This window comes from Mytilus galloprovincialis, chromosome 10 (genome assembly GCF_965363235.1).
Source record: "Mytilus galloprovincialis chromosome 10, xbMytGall1.hap1.1, whole genome shotgun sequence".
In the NCBI taxonomy this organism is placed as follows: domain Eukaryota; kingdom Metazoa; phylum Mollusca; class Bivalvia; order Mytilida; family Mytilidae; genus Mytilus; species Mytilus galloprovincialis.
Window position 1 is genome coordinate 88,099,229 of NC_134847.1, and position 23,144 is coordinate 88,122,372.

The following is a 23,144-nucleotide window of genomic DNA, read 5'->3' on the forward strand; positions in this document are numbered from 1 at the left end:
TAACTATAATTATTTTCGTAAAATGTTACAAGCGGTAATGCTTTTTCGTGGGCGTAAGCAATTTGCCACCTGACATAAATTGGTAAATTGAGTCGTCACTTTTTCTTATTTTGTAAGTTTTCTAATAATAAGAAGAAAATTCAGTGGCTATACTAGCAATATACTCAGCTGTAGATGTACGTGAACACTTAGATAACAACATTTAAGTTTTTGATTTTTAGAGAGCTTGTAATTTTCAAGTTCCATCTGCCATGTCTGCTTGATCTGCTGACACTGACATCTTCAAGTTATAATTTACCCAACTCCAACATCCTAACCACCCCACTTTTTCACCAACTCCCCCTACTTTCTGAAAAATCGCCCCACTTTTGTTTACCAGCTCTTCCCACTTATGAAAAAGGGTACAACTCCATTTAAAATACATGAAATAGGTTGGATAAATTGCTCCTTTTATCATTTGTTTATGAAAAGGGTAAAAATCCGTCTGAAATACATTCTGTAAGGTCTCCAAAGTCACCCCACTTGTGACACATAGACAAATTCTTATGAATTTAGTAATTTCAATGCCAACTTCGATGCAATCCTGTTGTACAATGTATATCTGTTCCTGTCCCAATCATAAATAAAATCAATACTTATGAACACCTTAATAAACAAGCTTTTCATGTTTGAATGGTTTTAAATTAGTCCAGAGATGCAACTAATCGTCAAACCTATAAGGGGCAGAATTTATGCAGGTCGGGAAAAACTCATTGATGTGCAGGACCTGAAGGCTGGCAATATTTGAGTCTGCTTGGGTCCGCCAAAACTTAATTACCATCAGTCCAGGTAGAGTATTTTTTTTATAAAATTGTGATCATCTTTAATAAAAGTAAATTTCCTTTTCCCTCGCTTTTCCTAACTTCAGGAACCAGTACATGTATTTCTGCCCAGTGACCGTCATTTGTACCATGTCCATCTTGCCCCAAACCATTCCGCTCTTCAGGAGGGAGGTCTATTAAGTATAGTTGAGAAGTTCAGGAAATATGTCATGAATTATTTTTTTGTAACTTAAATATTTGTTAAAAAAAAAAGAAACGGAAAAACCGTAACGTTTTGGATTTTGGTTCTGTTGTTCATGTTGTTAGGGATTTTAGTTGTGAATTTATAAGTTATTTAAATTATGGCGTCATATGCAATGTAAACAAAGAAACGCTATCATCAGGTAACGTTTTTTCATATCAAGGAATTATTAAAAATGAAATTGGTATTGCACGTTCCTTCCTATTTTATACTAGACAGACAATTATTAAATATATATTTTACTCAAAGTTTCATAAAAACGAGACCGGAAAAAGGAAGTACATTGTACATTTCTGCACAGGTCCGGGATTTCAAAACATGACATAAAAAAATTGAACGATTTTGAGTTCATTAGTACATGTAGTACAATGAAAAAATCGGGAAATTTTCCCGAATTTTTTTTTTTATTGAATTTTCTACTGTTATTGGGGACTTCGTTCCCATATTATCATTTATCTGCAAAAATATAGGCATTTTCTTTTATAAATGATAATTGGGGAAATCAACAAGGGCAGGACAAAATTACTTGATACAGATTATAAGGCATTACACTTAGCAGAGCTCCAGATAAGAATTCACAAATTAGTGTTTTTACCCCCCATTTTCTTATGTAATTGAGTTATAAATTTTTTTAATTGCATTATCCATGTTATCAATTCCAATTCACCCCTCAAGCAAATATCAAATTGGGTTTTTCACCACCAAGCTCCTTAATGTAATGGGTTTTTTCATCAGCAGTACACAATATTGAATATTTAGGCATTATCAACCCCAGATGTTTTTTCCAACTTAAGGCCAAATAAAAATATATGTGTGGTTCAAGTAACCCGACCGTCCTTAGTTAAAAAAAAACCCGACCCTAGAACTTTTTTTTTCATTTCTGAAAAATAAATTTTCAAACAATCAAATTTTGAGAATTGTGAATTTAAATATTTAAATTCCAAGATTGCTGTCATCTGAATTTCCATCAGAAGTATCAATTATGTCATGTATGCAGTCTGCACCAAAAACTTTTCCAACTACTAGTCCGAAGACCAATATTCTGACATTTTTCTTATTGGTCCAAACAAAATTTTGCAAAAACTTACTAGTCTGAATGAAATTTTACTAGTCTGGGGCATCGGACTAGTGGCTAACGGTGCAGACTGTTGTATGTGTAAAATGCAACAAATTCATAACAGAATGAAACAAAATTAACTAAAAAGGAGCATGACTGTTCATTTAACAACCAATTTCATGTAAAATGGTGAACTTCCTGTTAGGGCATATATAATTCCGGAATTTTTGCCGGATTTTGACATTCCAAAATAAAAATAAAATTTCTTTTTTTTTCAAATTGCTGACCAGACTACCAACCCTTTTATTAAAAATGATGTAACTGGAACCACACATATATTTTTATTTGGCCTAAATATGTTTCTTTCTTTGTATAGTGCTAACTGTTTTATTCAAATGGTTTATTCACTGACGAGCAATTGTACATTTAATTTGTGTCCCATTTCAATCGACATGTCAGTTTTGTATTTTTCACAACTTATATTAACTGTAAAAAACATATATAAACTAAAAATAAACTTAAATGTTTTTGTTTAATCTGTGACTACTATAGCACACTAAGCACAGACTATGTGTTATAGTAGTCTCAGGTTTAATAAAATTTATATAAATCTGGGTTAAGTTGTCCCTTATTAGAACTTTTAGTTTCCGATGCTTTCTACATATCATGTCATAATTGATTTGGCCTTTCACTTTTTCCAACTGATTTCTTTTTTCAGGAAAACTTAGTCCAATAATTATGACGTCTGGCAAGATGGCAAGGTCAAACAAATGTAGGACAAAAATGTAGGAAGGCGTCCAAAAAAAAAAAAAAAACAGCCTTGCAGACGTCATAATTATTTGGACTAGAAGAAACCCCGTGTTTATTAGCAAATTTCTCGTTAAGGGACGCAAACAAGCCCGTGCATTCGATGGACACTTCCTAAAAACACAAGCTGAGTCTTGTTAACATCATAACTTTCCCTTAGCTATTCAAAAGAAGCTGAAAACATGCTTCTATTCAATATTTTTACCGGACATTAAGTTTAACTTGCGTTTCAATTCATTGTATGTTATGATAAATCCCAAGGAAATCGAAAAATCAAGAGGGACCCATTTCAGCTACTTGATGCAGGGCTCTATTATTAGAACAAAAGGACATTTCCAATTATAAATATTATAAAAATAGATTTAAACAGATAAGGGTAAATAACGCAAACGATGGCAAATAAAAGCGTTGAGAACTCATGGTTTTGGCATATAATAGGGTTTTCCTTTGAATTCATTTGGTTATTGAAACCTGCAATGGGCAGTTGCATTGGGTTTTTCATTATTTGTATTGCGTGATCACGCAAATATGCAGCTTATCTGGAGCTCTGACTTAGGCTTTAAAGTATGTATGTTGTATGTGTCGATAGAACAGGTTCAACAAGCAGAGTGTAATAATGTTATTTGCAGGTAAAAATGGATCTAAGTGGGAAGTTGATCATTAAAGCTCAGCTTGGAGAAGATATAAGAAGGATTCCTATACATAATGAAGACATAACTTATGATGAACTGATGTTGATGATGCAGAGAGTTTACAGAGGAAAACTGAAGAATAGTGATGATATCACCCTAAAATATAAAGATGAAGGTAATATACAGTACATACATACAGTGTACATGTCATGTAGTGAAATTCTCTATTGCTTGTTCAATAATTTACTGTTTAGCAGGATCGATTGGTTGATTGAAGACGTTTGAAGCCACTTCTATTACTCAGTCTTGACTCATGAAGACAAGTTTTTGTTTAATGTTGGAGGAAGCTAGAGTTCCCTGAGAGTAACACAAAATGAAGCAGGTTATTCCTAGCCCTTTCATATACTAACACACTGATACAATCTCTGTCATGTCTGTCATTTATTATAATATTTATATTTATTTATAATATTTATTATAAAATATTATATTCAGAGAATCAACTGGCAAGTTTAGAAGTTACTACATGTACAATGTACTATATTGTATTATGAAAATTCATGAAATTATTGATGTTGTAATGTTTATGCCCTTTTGGAAATAAAATATCTTCTTCTTCTTCTTGTACTAACAGGAACATATACTCTTCCCGCTTCTGAAAGGGTTTTATTGTCCTCTGTGTTGCGTGGGGTCTGTCCCCGTGGTCTTCTAAGGGCTTCCAGAGGTATAATCATGATAATTCTAATCTTGTCAGATTTTAATGAAGGTCAAGATAAGAAATAAACATGTAGGTGTAATGCTTGCCATATAGTAATGTAATTTATATCAAAGGTTTATTTATATCAACCATTTCAGGAACCAGTTTTAAAATAAGTGCTAAACGAACTATTTTTTTAAGAAAAGTCAGAATAATAATATAAATAAAAAACCTATGTCAGTCAGGATCCTTTATCATGTTTATACAAGAGCAAATAAAAAAAAATCTTTATTTTAAAAAGTAAAATCTTTAATATATATGTATATAATATATATGTACATTATAATAAATTATCCCCCTTACTCTTTCAGCATGTTCAGAAAAATGTACTTGTGGAAGTTATCTTTTAAAAGCACATAAAATTGACATATTTTGGAATACACTGCATTTTCAATATTTTTGGTACATTATAGAAATTTTGTTCTCTAGATCTAAAAAAGTTTACATAGATTAGTTAAACCTTTCATTTGTACATCTATACTATCATTGGTGGCCTTCGGCTGTTGTCTGCTCTATGGTCCGGTTGTTGTCTCTTTGACACATTCCCCATTTCCATTCTCAATTTTATCATGACTATTAAAAGAGAAGACCTCATTTTGTGTGTTGCTTCTCCTTCCACTTAAATTAATCATCATGTCTCTGTGTCCTATAGGTATCATGCATAGACGCTATTGTCATCTTAACTTTATGATTATTCCGTTTTGGTTATTTTGGGAAAAAACAAATATAAAATCATTTGGATATTGTTTCTGACTTCAGACAGACTTTATAGTCATTGTCAAGACTTCCTTTTAGAACTGTTTAAAATTACACATAACTTTCTTAGGTACTTTTTACATACGTTCAATCATGCTCTAAATGCCCTCGATTTTGTGGGTGTTCTTGTATATTTAGTCAGTAATAATGAAAATGTAAATTAGGATCAACATAAGCATGATAAGTGTAGCAAATTACTGATGAATAGGATTTGTGTTTAACATGCATACAGCAGTAGACCTTAAATGTTTCCACTATTGAAAACATCTGAAAGGAACAAAATGTTAATAACTAAAATTAAGAATAGAAATGGGGAATATGTCAAAGAGATAACAACCGAAGGTTTACTTTTAAGATATTTGTGTGTATTTGTTATAATATTTATTTCCTTTATTTCAGATAATGATCTGATTACAATCTTTGATGATTCAGATTTATCATTTGCTATTCAGTGCAGTAGAATTCTTAAAATTACATTGTTTGGTAAGTAATGGTTAAACAGTGTACATATATTTGATTCATGTTAGCTATATTATTAACATGTTTGTGGTAAGGAAACATTACATCAGGAGGCTGGGAGAGTTGGAACCATAATTTCTAAATTCTAAATTTAATGTGGAGGGAAAAGTTTATAAATTTGTTAATCATGTCCTTTTGTGCATTTTGTATTGATTGACAAACTGGCAGCTTTTCTATTTTTACAATTTTCAGATAAGAAATTGAAAGTTGCAGGACTTTAGTTTTCCAAATTTATTTTTCAGAAAATATTAGAGTTTGTGTAGCCATTTATATAATCATATGATTTTATTTAACGTTTGAAATTCATGAACTAGGCTATCTTACATTTTTGAAGATTTTTAGTTTAATCATTCCAGAATTATGGGAAAACAGTTAAGTGCATAATCTGATGTACAGTAGTTGTCGTTTGTTTATGTAATTTATACGTGTTTCTCCTTTCTCGTTTTTTATATGGATTAGACCGTTGGTTTTCCTGTTTGAATGGTTTTACACTAGTAATTTGTTGGCCCTTTATAGCTTATTGTTAGGTGTGAGCCAAGGCTCCGTGTTGAAGGCGGTACATTGACCTGTAATGGTTTACTTTTATAAATTGTTATTTGGATGGAGAGTTGTCTCATGGGCACTTACACCACATCTTCTTCTATCTATATCTTCTTTTTTACATCAACAGTAAATGGACAACCACAGCCCTTGGAGAGCAACCAGATAAAACATCTGAAAACTGAGTTACGGCAGATTAGAGACCGTGTTATACAGATTATAGATACACTAGAACCTCAGTCTGATATCAGTAGCTCTGTAGATACAGTATCTAAAGGTACACACTTACATTCACTAGAACCTCAGTCTGATATCAGTAGCTCTGTAGATACAGTATCTAAACAGTCAGGGGTGGTACTTAAACAAGTGATTTCAAAATCACTTCTTTGAGTGATTTTGGTTGTGAAATATTTAAAATTTTTGCAGACTTTTCAAAATCACTGAAACAAGTAATTTGAGAAGTTAAAATTTAATCACTTCAATAAGTGTTTATAACATTTTTTGGATATTTTTCCCACAAGCTTGATTTTTTTATTGGTAAAAAGACCATAATTCCATTAAAAAAACAACTATGTACATGCAGAAATTGTCATTTGCTTGATAAGCCTGCCAGTGTTTACAGTTTATTTGAATATGCAAAAACTGGAATAATTTGTAGATCAGGACATAACCTTAAAATAAATCATTCTAATTCTAAAGAAAACCAATCAGGTCACCTAATACTGTTGACCTTTGTCTGATAGTAAGAGTAGTTAATGAATATTTGATTACAGAACAATTCCCAAGGGTACTTTTATAAGCTTTAGCGCACTAACTTACTGCCGCAGCGCACTGGTGAAATTGATATCAAAAGATAAAGGGATAATTGATTTATGTAGGAAAATTATAGAAAAGTTTGTGAAAATATGGAAAATCAATGAAATTAGCATTTGAAGATCAAAGATAACACCAAAATCACTTAAATAGGTGATAACTGAATATAAAAAATCACTGAAATAGGTGATGATGAAATCACTTGTTTAAGTAGCACCCCTGACTGCTAAAGGTACACACTTACATTCATCATGTTCATACACAGTGTTTGCATCTTTTTATTTTTTCCAAATGATATTAAAATCGTCAGTCATTTACCTATTAAAAGAAATGTATATATTTCTAGTCAGAATACGTTTGATGTTTACTGCAATGCATAAACAACGGCTTTTAAATGAGTGCTAGTTTACAAATTTTGAAAGTTAATTTAGGAGACTCATGCTGAGTTCACACGTAATTTGAATCGATTCGCATTAACTAATTCGAATTAGTTTAATTCGCATTAGAAACGTTTTACGTCCTAACGTCAATCTAATTCGAATTGCAATGAGCGTCAAATTCGCTAAACTGTCCTAACGACTTTGACTTTCAATTTGAATTAACAAAAGCGTATTTCTAATCCGAATTGGATAATTTGAATTAGCTAATTCGAATCAATTCGAATTAAAAAAGAAGAGTGTGTGAATGTGATTAGTGAATTCACTTCACTTTCGATTCGATTTCAATTCGAATTAAATATACGCGTGAACAAGGCATTACATTGTAAACAATATATTTATTTGAATGACAAATAAGATAGCTATTCTTTTGATCATTGAAAGATTGAAGAACACTTAAACATAGTAAGGGATACACATGCTATTAATAAATGATCAATTTGTTATATTCTTGTATATCAGTTTAAACAGTAGACGTATATACATGTATACCCTAATATCATAAACATATTCTTCTTAAATGTATGATGTTTCAGAAGAGCCGATGGTGACAGAGAGTACTAGGCAAGCCACACAGCCAACACAAACAAGGCCAACCAACTCTGCCCAGGGCAAAGAATTTGACCCCCTGTCATCTCAGAAAGTTACAGAAGAAAAAGTGATGTCATCGTTTGGAATCAGTTCTCAATCAGGTATATACACCCTATGTCATATCCGTCATAAATATACAATGTCAATGTTTGAATTATGTTGAAAGACAAAAAAGCATGATTTTCTTTTAAATTGCTACCATTAGGTAATTTAATAAAATGACAATTAGATAAATAAACAGGCTAAGATATTTTTACACATACATAATTGCCTTCAAACATAAAATATTAAAAGTGGGGATAGTTTCTGATTTGAATGCTTTATTTATTAATGTTGTTACACACGACTCAGTCTTAAATTCTATAACAACTGTAATTATTATAATGACTACTGTTTATTTTTGAAAGAAATGACAACTGTTATTTAGAATTTGAAGATGAAATACATTTCTATCTTCATTGTTCTTTTGTTCTGTCTTCTCACAGGTTCCAGTATATTACAGAGTTCTAACATGACACAGTCTAATTTATCTTTACTAATTGCAGAAAGGCCAGGTACCCCTGATAGCATCAATTCTGTAGGCTCTGCTTCAAGCACCAACCAAAGACAACAGCAGTCCACACCCTCCACACCACAACACATGCCACCTCCTCAACAGCCAGTGGCACAACCACCATCACAACAGCCCATCCAAGGCTTCCAACCTGTTCAACCACAGCAACAAACACAACAACACCCTGGACAACCTGGCTTCCCACAACAACAACAAATGTATTCTGGACAACCAGATCAAAGACAACAAATACCTGGACAACAGCAACAACAGGGTTGGTTACAATGTTCCTGTTTACTGACCAAAATATGCATTCTTTCTATTCCACAATTGCTGTAAACCTGAAAATCCTTATAGAACTAAATACAGATACATATAAGTACCAATATTAGGCAGTATTGGGAAAGAAAAAAGGGGGAGGAATGAAGTATTTTGCACATATTTGATCAATCAAGGGTCTGTTTAACTTGAACAAGTTATTACAAAAAATAACAGGCATACTGTTATTGTGGTAATTCTGACAGAGTTATCTCCTCTTGTTGTTAATTCTGTTGAGTTAACACATCAGTTATTGTACAAAGGAACAATGTCTGTAATAAAGTATTTTACTTATCACAGACATTTTCATGGGGTGAAATGCAGATCGGATTAGACAGATACTTTCAAATTTAGTTTTGTTTTGTTAAGATCTTGTGTGATTTCAACATGTTTACGTTATTATTCTGACACACAATTCTCTGTGAAACAATAGTGATTGCCAGCTTGTTGTATTTTGATGATAACTTCATCTTTAAGATAAAAAAAATTGAACTGAGAGAAAAAACTAAAATAAAAGTCATCCTTTAACAGCTATTTAATTGGAAGGTATCATTGATGAATTGCTAAAATAATCTCATATACAAGAAAGTTTAAAATCTATTCTGCTAAAAAAAAAAAAAGTTGTCACCAAAATACAACAAACTTGTAATCACTGTGGCCACATTGCTTCACCAAAATTTGCAGGAATAATAATTCAAATGTAAACATGACATTTTAACAACAAATAAACAGCGGTAAATTTGCACCTTCTAGCCAATAATACATCATCCATGTTTTTGACCTTATTTCAAAATTTACCTGAACTGATAGCATATAATTATTTAAGATTAGAAATAAATTTGATTTATCAGGTTTTATAAATTTTTGAAACTTTTTGATATTATTTTTTTTAATATTGGCTTAAGCCCTATGTGGGATCTTTTATTTTTATTTATTCTGTTTTACTAAAGAACTATATATGTAGAGTGTAGATAAAAAATTGACAAAAAGGAATATATTTAGAATACAAGTTTGATATGACTATTTCAACATCAGAACTCAGTTATGAACTTTATTTCAACTGTATTAATTTGAATTTATATTTAGCTTGTTAAAGTTCTTTTTCTAATTACAGGATATGGAGTACCAGGCCAGCCTCCCACTTCACAACCACAAAGATTCCCTACCCCTCAACAGCCCCACGCACAACCTGTTCCTGGTCAGCCAGGTTACCAAGGACAACCTCAACAGAATCCTCAACAACCCAATCCACAACAACAACAGTACGGACAGTTTTATGGACAACAGAACCCACAACAGCAACAACAGCAGACCCCACAACATCAACAACAACAGGTTCCACAGGTATCACAGGCTCCCTGGAATCAGCAACAACAGCCACAACAGCCACAGGTATTACATATAAAGATTAAGGTCACACTGTACACAAGTCAAGGTCAGAAGATCTCACTTTGTACTCAAATAAAACCCCAAACCTCTATGCAAGAAACTACACATTGGTTTTAGTATAAAAGGAAGTGTTGTATTCATTGTACCCTGTGCAACACATTGTGGGGTATTATAGAAATACAGCTGATTTATATAGTTTTGTATCTCTTTCAATATTTTATAATATAAATATCAAAGTTCAATTAATATTTGGCTTAAATCTGATTTATTTCTGTGGTTTATATTTTAATACATTTATTAATGATATTATTTTCTTAAATTTTAGGCTGTATATCAAGGTTATGCTGGACAACCACAAGCCCAGCCTGGTGCCATGCCAGGTGGTTCACCCTCTGGTACACCAGGGACAGCTAGTCCAAACCCATACTCTAGAGGGCCAGGCTCTGGATATGGAGGAGGATATCCCAAGCCATCACAGGGATACCCAACTACACCACAGGGATATAAATGAAATTCATGTTGTTAGGAATTTTCAAATTGACAAAAAATATTTATCAGTTATTGATCATTTATGGACAACTGGTTGTGGTAGAGTTGCTGATTTAGCAGAAAAATTGATGTTTATTAGCCCAAGGCTGTGTCTATCTTCGTCAACCAGTCAATTCTCTTTTTCTTTCCAATACTGTCTATATACGTGTATATTCATACAGCATTTGTTCAATTATTTCAAATCATTAAATATGAGATCGTGAAACTGAAATATTAATATAAGGCACTTTTTCTATTATAATTATGCTTATTTGTAATAAGTCATTTTTTTTATCTATCATATAGACATATAGACATATAAATGTGTTCCTATTCAAAATACAGATGGATTTTTGTTATTTTTAAAAACTGAATGGAAGTTGTCTTAAAATTCCATTATTATTAGATGTTGTTATCATTTTAAAAATAAATCATGAAGCTTTATGTGTGTTTTCTCCCTGTCTTTAAATTTTATAAATGTGCAATAATTAAGTCTGCTGTTAATTGGGTAAATACTGTGGAAACATTATTATTTGTAGGATGGATATCGATTGCCATGGATTTCCTGGGTATAGATAAGCCACCATAAATAATTACGTAAAATTTTCCACGCAGTACAAATATTCTATTAACATGTATGAAAACTTTGGCAAAACCATGAAATCAAACCCATACTCTAGAGGCAAGGCTCTGGATATAGAGGAGGATATCCCAAGCCATCACAGGGATACCCAACAACACCACAGGGATATAAATGAAATTGATGTTGTTCGGAATTTTCAAATTGACAAAAAATATTTATCAGTTATTGATCATTTATGGACAACTGGTTGTGGTAGAGTTGCTGATTTAGCACACAAATATTTATTTTTCCTCAATCCCCAAAAATGGGTATCCATAGAAATAAATGAAACCACAGAAGTATATATATGTTATAACAGGTGCTTTGAAAAGTGAAAAGTAAACGGAATCAAGGGAGTAACATGTAGTTAAAATATTGTGTTTCTGTTTAATAAATTTATGTCGTTGCCAAATAAGACTACTTGTATTATATTTACCTTTAAAAACAATGATGTTCACAGAACAAATGAAAACTGTTTAAAAGAAGTATAGTCTTTATGAGATGCTGGGATTTTGATATAAGATTGATCATAAAAACAAAATTTGTTTTCAAATACTGTAGTGTATCAGACATGTAAATTGTTTCATTATAAAATATAAGACGATTAAAGAGTACACATACTTTGTTTGTAATTAATTTTACTGTTGATATCAAGAGTGTATAACAAAGACAAAAATTTGAGAGCTATGTATTTATTTTGCCAGAAAGGCTTCTGAAGGATTGATATTATTTGAGAATATTTGCACCGTATGTAGTTTGAGAACCCTTTAAGAGTAAGAGTAATTTATCCTGAGTTAATTTCACCCAGAGCAGCCATAGGGTTCACATGAAAATATGACAAAACTTACTGGAAGTTTAATCTTTATGAGTCTATTTTACTACAATTTAACACACTACCATGAATTGAAAATGTTACAGATCACTGGACTTTTGCTTTTGTTGAAGATAATTGTTTTTTTGCCAGTTTTTTGTTAAAATTTGCATCCAAGGTCATTTGTAGCTGACATGCATTGTTTTCACAACTCACTTAGATCAAAGGGACTTGACATTTGTTGTGTTTGTATGTCACCCATCGTTGTCATAACTTAACTTTTACAAAATTCTGCTTTGAATCTATGGTGCTGATTGCAACCAAACTTCACCACAATCTTCTTATTCATAAGTGTAATTAGTAAAGCAATGAGTTTGATGATCCTGTCTGCCAAACAATATGGCTGCTGGCTAAAAATAGATCATTGTTTAAAATGAAAATATTTTCCCATATAACCTTTAAAGCTTTAAGGTTCCTCTAAAGACAAAATATAGGACACTTCATAAATAAACTTTGCCTGTATTCTCAACCTATAATAAATAAAGTCCAAAAATATGGGAAGATATGTTCATTTAAATATACTTAACATATACACACTGTGAAAATTGTAAATAAAGTTGAAATTATTATGTGGTGGCCAAACCAGTTCTTGGGGTGATCACTTAATTTTCCAAAAAATCTGGAGGCCTGTGAGATGACTTTATTTAATTAAAATTGGTATGGACGAATACTATTACATGTAATGCAGTACAAACAAATAAAGTAATCTAGCAGGCCTCCAGATTTTTTTGAAAATTTAGTGTGCACCCCAAGAACCGGTTTGGCCACTACATAACAATTCCAAGTTTATTCACAATTTATATACTAGTGTATAGCTAACCATGACGAACGACGTAAATTCAAACTCATAGATCGAAAATAAAATGACAACTCCATGGCTAAAAAAGAAAAAGACAAACAGACAAATAATAGTACACAAGACACAACAAATAAAATTAAAGACTAAGCAACATGAACCCCACTAAAAACTGGGTGTGATCTCAGGTGCTCAGAAAGGGTAAGCAGATCCTGCTCCACATTTAGCAACCGTCATGTTGGTCATGTTACTACTAACCTGGTAAATTGTCTTATTTGATACGTCCCATTTGTGAAAAAGAAAAGGGATTGTAGTTACGACATAAGGAACATATCTGTGAAACAGATATTTCATAATGGTCAACCAACTTGTGATGGTGTTCGTAAAATGTACGAACTATCACTTCAACTTCACCATTTGGAACTCTTGGTTTAATAGCTTTCTTGTGAGCAGCAACTCTATCAAGGAAATCACGATAAGAAATACAATAAAGTTATGTGTATTTCTAGCTTTTGTCCTAATTTTATAAAATGAGAATTTATTGGAGGAAAAAATTATTTGTACTAAATCAAAGTTTGGTATGTTGACAGTGGATGTCTAATGTTGTTTGCTGATGAAGGTCTTTATTTTGTCTTCTGTTACCTTATAGGTACCAAAAAGAAGTATTGACGGATACAATGTGTCTGTATCTTAACTCAATAGCCACATATTTTCCTTGTCTTTGATCTAAGATACAACGTTGGCACAATAGATGCTGATATGTACTTTTACCGATTGTGTCGTACTCCTGATTGTAAAAAAGAAGATGTGGTATGATTGCCAATGAGACAACTGTCCACAAGAAACCAAAATGACACAGAAATTAACAACTATAGGTAACCAGACAGCCTTTAACAATGAGTATAGCCCATACCGCATAGTTGTTTTGACGCAGTGTGGATTCGCATGGTGGATGATGCATACCTAGCAGAAGACGTTCTCATTATTGACACACTGCTCCTTTTGGATTTAATGTTGATTCCTTCAGTTTGGTGTTTATAAAAAGAAGACAACTCTCTAACACAGACCAAATAACACAGAAATTAACAACTATAGGTATATGAATGGCCTTCAATAATAAGTAAAGCCCATACTACATAGTCAGCTATAAAATGTCCATGAAATGAGAAAATCTAAAAGAATTCAACCAAGAAAACTAACAGCCTAATTTATGTACAAAATAATGAACAAAAAAAAAACATGCAAGATAGAAACAAACTACTACCACTGCATTAAGGCTTCTGACATGAAACAGGAACATACAGATTTGGTGGGGTAAAACTTACTTTGAATTGTATCTTCTTAATTGCTTTCTGAGATTAGAACATTGGTACAAACTACTGTTCCTTATAATTTAGGAGGTTTTTTATACTGGATTGTTAAAAGACTGCTATAACAAAATTCTCTTTAATTTTATCATCCATAACAAAATATATGTTAACCTGATCTGTTTAGATGCAAAAGTCTCTCAAAACAATGGATTTTTTTTTAACAAGCAATTCATAATTGCTTTTGTCATAAAAAATCCTTTTAATTCTGCTCCTCAGATGTTCTCGTCAGAGTTGAAATTCATCTAATCACCACAAACATGAATAGCTTTCTTTCACCATGTTTTCCTTCTTTCAATGCTAAAATCACCAGCTGATATCTGATCCCTGTCGTAAGTAATTACAATCTGTTACAAAAACTACTCAGGTTTTTAGCTACACCTCATTGTATCTCTTCAGAGACAGTCTTGGTACTATATTCATCGATTGTAGTTCTTGGAATAACAATTTACATGCGTACGGCATTTTTAACGTGGATACATTTCTTGATGATTTACAATACTGACACCAGCCAGAATAACAAAGTAATCCACACTGTCCACACACATCCACCACAAAAGAATCACTAGAAATCATCAGTCTTTCTAACAACAACATACTGAAATAGAGAATTAAACAGAGAATCACTAGAAATCATCAGTCTTTCTAACAATAACATACTGAAAATAGAGAATTAAACAGAGAATCACTAGAAATCATCAGTCTTTCTAACAATAACATACTGAAATAGAGAATTGAACAGATAAGCAAACTAGTACAGAGGATGGAATATTGTCTGGTGAATTTTAAAAATACTAATGTTGATGAATAGCATGTTTTTTTAACTAATTTGTTCTATTATAGATTAGGGCTTTTTACATCAAGGAACTTGAATTTTTTTTATATTACTACAAACAATCTAACTTGGTTACTGACAACAATTATTTCACATGTATCTGAAACTGAGTTGACACGATGTCCAAATGACATAAACATTTTAGTTTGCATTTTTTTATGCTATACACTTCTATTTTTGTAATGTTCTATATATCTGTTAATTTGCTTGACATTGTTTTAAGTTTTTATATATAGAGATCACCAAGAGTTGTATCCATTTCATTTTCAACATGAACAAAAATGTCATTGAGATGAAAACAATTTGCTGTCGATTTAATTAGATGCCATGACAACACTTACCTAGCACCATAACCAATCAAACAGTCCCTTTCCATTTCCCCCAGACGTAATCCTCCATCTCTAGCCCTGCCCTCTGTAGGTTGACGTGTCAGGACAGCGCGTGGACCTTTAGATCGAGCATGCATTTTGTCCATCACCATGTGTTTTAATTTCTGGTAATAAATAGGACCAAAGAAAATATAGGCAGATAATGGCTCCCTGAAAAATTAAAAGAATATTGGCTATATTTTCATACAACAGCAAAATTAAGACTTTCGTGAATTCTTTAACATTTCTGGATACTGATTTAAGGGAGTTCGCTTCTCAGTTTCAAAACAATAAGTTTTTCAAAACACTAGTTTATATTGATAGGGGACTAATAAAGGAATCAAAAGAGCAAATAAAATATATACGTCAATGTGCTTGTTTTCGAGATATTAGCCATTGAAATTTTGGCAGGAAAATATTCTCTCTTGACTTTTCATAGCTTTATAATCGACAAGTTAAAGTTCTCAAAAACTATTAAAAAATAATTAAAATTTTATAAGACTTTTACAGATGGCTTATCATTATACATATAAAAGATTTATAAAAAGAAAAATGGGGGTCAATGGGCCAATTTTTTTAAGGCATTCAAATGGACAAAAAATCCAAAACATGACAGGCGAATTTCCTCAAGTGTATTTTATGGGTACAGGAAATGATGAATTTACAGAGTTTAAAATTTCCTACATCTTAAATTTTAAAAACTATGAAATTAATTCTCCTTGCCTAAATATTTTTTCCTCAAAATATGGTACATAATGAACCATCTGTGGTATACAATGATAAGGAAATGACCTAATAATAATTTTTTATATCGCTAAGACTCCTTTCACAAAAATCTGATAAGAAAAACAATTGTAAGCCATGAACGTTTCAGTATTACATAATAAATTTCAGTTGTTCAATTTCATTGAAATGAGTCCCCGTTTAAATGTTTATTTCAAGTAAGTCTTGCTTAAAAAAAGATGGATAGAGACCAGTCACTGATTGTCTAAATGTTGTATCTGTGATAATTATGTCACCTTTTTCTTAAACCAATTTAAGACAGAGATCTAGATAATTATAAGCATTTTGGTACAACACTTATTAAAGCTAATACTTTAATTTTAATTTTTATCTTATCTGTCACTTACCCTGTAATTCCAGAGGTAACATAATCCTTTCCAAGATAATTAAATCCATGTCTGACGAGATCTTCTGATAAATCGGCAACTTTATCTCCAGCAAAGGCTGAAAGAAGGGATTGATAAATTGATAAAAAATTGATATATCTATCTGTTCAAAACATGTAAATAAAATAATATTATGTATAATGTAGAATATTCACAACACAGACAAAAATCTGATTTTGAACCTACACGCTTGACGTTGAACATAAAATAGGTTTAAAATTAAATGTAGATAAATAACATGTGTGAATTATCATTTGACAAAACTGGATCCTATATAATTATCGACAAACCTGTGCCATCATGAAATTTTCCATCTAAAACACCAGCCTTGCTGCCCATCAATTCTAATAATTTACCAACTGTCATTCTACTGGGGTAACCATGGGGATTCATTATCTACAATACATATACAATATTACAATTATTTATGGACACAGATGATGCCCCGCTTGAATACAATATTATAAAGGGACATAACTCAAGAACAATACAAGTGATGCTACCCAAATTTGTACTTGATCTGAGTTTTGTAGTAAAAGTATTGTGTATAAGTCTGATAATGTTTGGTTGGGACAAACCTATGTAACAGAAGGAAGCTAAAATTTTTGCAAAATTTCGATTTATAAAGGGGCATAACCCTAGAACGGTTAAAGTGAAACCACCAAAATTCAAATATGATCTGTGTTTTGTGGTAATAAGCATTGTGTATAATGCTTTCATCACATTTAGGTGAGGCAAACTCAAGTTAGAGAATGGAAACTAACAATTTTTCAATTTTTCCGTTTATAAAGGGGCATAACTCTAGAACTGTTAGAGTGACACAACTCAAAGTTAAAGAACGGAAACCAATTTTGGGTTTACGTACAGACAGGTTTTACGTACAGACGAGGGTAAAACTTAATGCCCCCTCTGCTACGTCAGGGGCACAAAAATTCACCCATCAAGAAAAATACATCTGTTTTTGTATATAAATCTTCAGGAAAAAAGGGAGAAACTATATAAATGTCCTCCTGATGAATGTTTTTCAATGTACATCAAATTACTTCCTCAACTATTCATTTTTATAAAACATGAATGGAAAATTTTACATAAATGTAATTGTAAGTCAATTATGTCAAGCAGGATATTTGATAAAACATATCAACTACTACATAAGTCTTAACATTTAAACTTACAATGTCTGGACATATTCCCTACAAAATAAAACAAATTATATTTTAGTTTGGGGTAAGGAAAAATAAAGCAAAAACCAAGTTCTTATCATATAACATCCCATGATGTTTTTATATATTTAAAATTGACAAATATCCTACATCTCCTTTGATCAAAGTATGAACAAATTCTATCATTTCGATTTTAGACTCCCATACCACCTTAAGTTGTATGTTTGTATTCTTTCTGAACAAGTTATCTATTATAAAATCTGGATTTACTAACACCTATGTCAGTCATTTTGTATTCACTGTTTTCATTCTTGGTTTGTTTAAATAATATTTTATCTGAACTAGTCACCAAATTTTTAAAGTTTTTAACTTAATATTGCTAAAATAACACAACTTTCTTCAGATTTATCTTAGTTTCCCTGAGCAGTTTTGATTTCAACACACAATTTTTATGTAATACAGCTTGATGAAGTTGAAATAGAATTGACCAATAAACTTATGGTTTTAGTACCTACCAGGTCAGTGAATGGCATGTCTTCTTGTGGCACTATCAGTCCACACACCCTTTAAATCATAGAAAAAGACATTAACACTAAATAATAATTTTAAATTTCACAGTTTACAATAGGTCAGAAAAAGTATATGTTACCATCAGTTGATTGAGAACAAAATGTTGCAGGAATGTGGAAATAGTAATAAAGTTTTAGAATAGTTTTCTTTCAAACATGTATAAATATGCTCTGTTCATTTATATTATTCCAAAACGATATGTGCAATTGACAATATTCAATAATCAAAGCGCTGTAAGCGCTGAAGGCAGTTAACCAAAAACCAAGGCAACCGTAATTATGAAAACTGTGGCAATGTTGCCTCAACATTTAACATTCATATATAGTACATTCATGTTTTCTAATGATTTATTTATTAAGGCAAATAATTTATATGTTATCAAGGTTTCAAAAGCAATGCATATATCAATGTATATGTTTTATGGTGAGTCTGCAGTGGTACAAGTTCCCAATGATTGCAGTTGTTCTACTTGGCAGTTAACCTTGGTTAGAAGTTCAATTTGACGTAGTATGAACATGTAATAGTATGAATGGACTGGTTTCCCTAGAAAGAAAACTGAGTTTGTGTTCTATAGTACAAAAGTTATGAGACACGAATCAGACAAATGTTCACTACAACAGGGATCAAAGATGAGGTATGACTGACTTGCCCATAGTAAATGTAAATGATTTGTTATTTTGTCCCATACATATGAATATATATAATTTAGGGGTGGGGATCTCAACGTTTTTCAAGTTCTCAAACAGGTAGGGCTAGGAAGAGGAATTAGGGGGCAGGATGCCCAGCCCCCTCTTTTTGGGAAAAAAATTTGGTTGCTTATATAGGGAATCACTGAAGCATGACTGGAGCGGGCCCCTCTTAGGTCAGTCAGTGGGCCCCACTTGTGAAAATTTCTGGATCCGCCACTGGGGGTAGGGTGACCCTAGGGACTTCCCCCACATTTCATTTTATTTGTTATATTGTGCCATACATGAATATATATGGTTTAGGGGTGGAGATCTCATTGGTTTCCAAGTTCTCAAACAGGAAGGGTAGGGTGACCCAAGGGACTCCCCCTATATTTCATTTATTTAGTTATATTGATCCATACATGAATATATATTGTTTCGGTGTGGGGATCTAGACCGTTTCCAAGTTCTCAAACAGAAGGGTTGGGATGACCACAGGGACTTCCCTTATATTTCATTTGATTTGTTATATTGTCCCATACATGAGTATATATGGTTTAGGGGTAAGGATCTTGACCATTTCCAAGTTCTCAAACAGGAGGGTGAACAGTGACCTCAGGGACTCACCCTATCTTTCATCTGATTTGTTATATTGTCCCATACATGAATATATATGGTTTAGGGATGGGGATCTCGACCATTTTTAAATTCTAATACAGGAGGGGTGGGGTGACCCCTAGCGACTCTTCCTATATTTCATTTGATTTTTCATATTGTCACAAGCATGAATATATATGGTTAAGGGGTGTGGATCTCGACCGTTTCCAAGTTCTCAAACAGGAGGGGGTGGGGTAACTCCAGGGACTCCCCCTATATTTCATTTTTTATTTAATATATTGTCCTATACTTGAATATATGCAGGGGCGGATTCAGACGGGGGAGGGTTGCGGGCTTGCACCCCCCTTAAATTTGCAAAGCATGGGTTGTTCTCAGTTTAATAAAGAAAATTCCGATAATTTTACCTCAATTTTTTTTAGCCTTGCTCTGCTCGGCGAAAATTTAAGTTTGCGCCCCTCCTAGCCTAAAATCCTGGATCTGCCCCTCATATGGTTTAGGGGTGGGGAGCTCGACCGTTTCCAAGTTATCAAACAGGAGGTGGTAGAGTGGCCCAAAGAAAGCCACCTATATATCATATGATTTACTTACATTAAGGTATATATAATATAGTTGCATTATTTGTGAAAATAAAGAATGAAACTTTCAGCTACTTTAATTGACCCTTCAAAATTGAGAAAAAAACAAATAACCCCTCGAAATTGCAGTAATATGTTTACACTTTAAAAGCATCTCACATGCATTATCATCATTTATCATTTATAAAAAATTTTTAGAGTGTGACCATGAACATGTATATTGTTAGATATACTGTTCCCAGCTGTCACGTTGTATTGGATTTTTAAATTAAAATTTATCAAAAAACAATTTTTAGTTTCTGAATAAAATATTTTTCTGCTTTTTCTTTATTTTACATATATCTTTTGGTTTACAATACTAGTGTTTATATTCATTTACCATGCATAGATGTATTTTTTCATCTGCTTGGATTTATTTTGTAAATGATCGTCAAACCCGGAATTACCCTTATCCGCTTCCGGAATCAGATCCGATTTTGTAAAATTTTGTCTTCACGGCCGCCATTGTTATGTGTTTACAATGTTGTTTTTGTCAATCAGATACGATTTTACTCGAATTTATACAATATTTGTCGGCGATTTTCTGTATAAAGCTAGCGGTTGAACAAAATATACATCGCCGTCATGAACAATAATGATAAAAATAAGTTTTTAGCTCGTTTAATTGGAGACTTTGGTGAACATGGTGAAAAGGTTTGCAAAGTAATTTCTTAGTAAGGCGACTACGTCAGGCGTAGCTAGAAACCAACTATCCTAGTCGAAATTCCGATTGCAAAAGTGGAAGGTATCGGACCACCGCTAATTTGCACACCTGCCTTCAAATTGAAAAGCTACGAAAATTTCTTTTTATAATTTGAAATTGCCGCCAACAGCATGAACAGTTGAATTATATAATAGACTACTGACGTAGTTGTACTACGTATTGATGACAAACAATATTCCTACGACTTTTGTCATTTGGGAAATCTAAACTGCTTTTCTTAAGAGATTTTCGGCGATTAGATATTTCATACAATTGTTCTTTGACATCTTAGCTAAAAGCACAAGTCATAATGAACTACACAAGGATTTTTAATAAGCACTATTTCCTATGTGTAACTTTAAAACTTTTGGATAAATCGACGATCATTTAAGGTTTTTCTGGTCATTTTTTATGTAATCCAGAATAAAAAGTATTAAAAAAGTGTTCAATTAGTTATATATAACATTGTAACAAGCTAGATAATAACAATGGCAAGTATTTCAGGATTTATTGGGTAGAACACAAATCTAGGGTGCTCGCATAATGCAGCTTAACTGCATAAAAATTATTTACAGAGTAAGTAAGTATAGTTTTACATGATCAATTTAAAACATCCTGTATTTTGCAAACAAATTAAAATTTATAGGAATAAACACATCTATATTTAATCTTACCCTTTCTGTCCATGTCTACTGCTAAATTTATCCCCTATTTCTGGTCTCCTTGTCTGACGTAACAACATTTTTATGAGGAACGACTCCTCCGTGTTAGAAGAAATCATAACCTTTTCTATATATGATGGTTCTATTCCTTTATACCTAGAAAAATTCAAATAAAGTCTAGCATTGTTAGTTATCTCCCTTAGAACATAAACATTTAATATGATTCAGTATACTATGTATGATAATTCCTAAAGAGACTATGACCTTGAATGCTTTTTTCTACATATTCTGGCCTTCAGCTGCCAAAATTTTTCAAAACAAATCAACTAAGTTTTGGATCTTTGATGTTATTGGAAATACATTTTTTTTTGTGGATATTGATATTGAATTTAAATCAATCTGCAATTTTGTTTGAAAGATAACATTACAAAATAGTATGCCTTTGTTGTTGATGATATTCAATACTTTTTGAAAACATCTAGATTTCTATTTTATAAAGCATTAAATTGAGAATGGAAATTGAGAATGTGTAAAAGAGACAACAACTGGACCATAGAGCAGACAATAGCCAAAGGCCACCAGTGGGTCTTCAATGCAGCGAAACTCCCGCATTTTTTTTAGTACAATCTCATTGACATTTATTCCCTTTTTCATTCCATTCAGTGAGGAGGTCCAGTCAAAACACTTACATTATTGGGGCATCCCTATAGTCCACTTGTCTAGGTTGAGGGGGTCCAGCTAACATACTTACATCATTGGGATCTCCCTATAGTCCACTTGTCTAGGTTGAGAGGGTCCAGCCAACATACTTACATTATTGGGACATCCCTATAGTCCACTTGTCTAGGTTGAGAGGGTTCAGCCAACATACTTACATTATTGGGACATCCCTATAGTCCACTTGTCTAGGTTGAGGTGGTCCAGCCAACAGACTTACATTATTGGGACATCCCTATAGCCCACTTGTCTAGGTTGAGGGGGTCCAGCCAACAAACTTACATTATTGGGACATTCCTATAGTCCACTTGTCTGGGGGTCCAGCCAACAAACTTACATTTTTGGCACATCCTTATAGTCTACGTGTCTAGGTTGAGGGGGTCCAGCCAACAAACTTACATTATTGGGACATCCCTATAGTCCACTTGTCTAGGTTGAGGTGGTCCAGCCAACATACTTACATTATTGGGACATCTCTATAGTCTACTTGTCTGGGTTGAGGGGGGCCAGCAGTTGTTGATAATGGACTGACAGTGACAGCAGGGACGGCTTTGTTTACAAGAACTTGTCTGTTGTCTATTCTCTCACCTACAAACATAAAATACATTAAACAGGCAATAATCATTCAATCAATTAATAATT

General features: G+C 32.6%; 2 protein-coding genes across 8 annotated transcripts in view; one reads left to right on the forward strand and one right to left on the reverse strand.

Moving 5' to 3' along the window:
• Positions 1 to 40: 40 nt before the first annotated feature.
• On the forward strand, positions 41 to 12,004 carry LOC143048695 (uncharacterized). Of its 4 annotated transcripts, none has more exons than XM_076222502.1 (8): positions 41 to 112; positions 3,556 to 3,733; positions 5,471 to 5,554; positions 6,261 to 6,407; positions 7,917 to 8,072; positions 8,457 to 8,798; positions 9,957 to 10,234; positions 10,557 to 12,004. In XM_076222502.1, exons 2-8 carry the CDS (start codon positions 3,562 to 3,564, stop codon positions 10,740 to 10,742), a joined length of 1,365 nt encoding a protein of 454 aa, XP_076078617.1. In that variant the 5' UTR covers positions 41 to 112; positions 3,556 to 3,561; the 3' UTR covers positions 10,743 to 12,004. The 4 variants fall into 4 exon arrangements, with proteins under 4 accessions (XP_076078617.1, XP_076078620.1, XP_076078619.1 ...); XM_076222505.1 differs by having other exon boundaries at positions 8,517 to 8,798; XM_076222504.1 differs by having other exon boundaries at positions 7,920 to 8,072.
• A 2,476-nt stretch (positions 12,005 to 14,480) lies between these two features.
• Positions 14,481 to 23,144, reverse strand: part of LOC143048696 (DNA-directed RNA polymerase III subunit RPC2-like) — a 38,305-nt gene continuing 29,641 nt past the window's right edge. For all 4 annotated transcript variants that reach the window (XM_076222507.1, XM_076222509.1, XM_076222510.1 and 1 more), the window contains 8 exons: positions 22,964 to 23,090; positions 21,798 to 21,941; positions 18,466 to 18,514; positions 17,963 to 17,980; positions 17,078 to 17,183; positions 16,749 to 16,845; positions 15,592 to 15,789; positions 14,481 to 15,013 (listed from right to left, as the gene is read on the reverse strand). In XM_076222507.1, the coding sequence (XP_076078622.1) occupies positions 14,791 to 15,013; positions 15,592 to 15,789; positions 16,749 to 16,845; positions 17,078 to 17,183; positions 17,963 to 17,980; positions 18,466 to 18,514; positions 21,798 to 21,941; positions 22,964 to 23,090 (962 nt within the window). In that variant the 3' untranslated portion in view covers positions 14,481 to 14,790. The remainder of the gene's footprint in view (positions 15,014 to 15,591; positions 15,790 to 16,748; positions 16,846 to 17,077; positions 17,184 to 17,962; positions 17,981 to 18,465; positions 18,515 to 21,797; positions 21,942 to 22,963; positions 23,091 to 23,144) is intronic.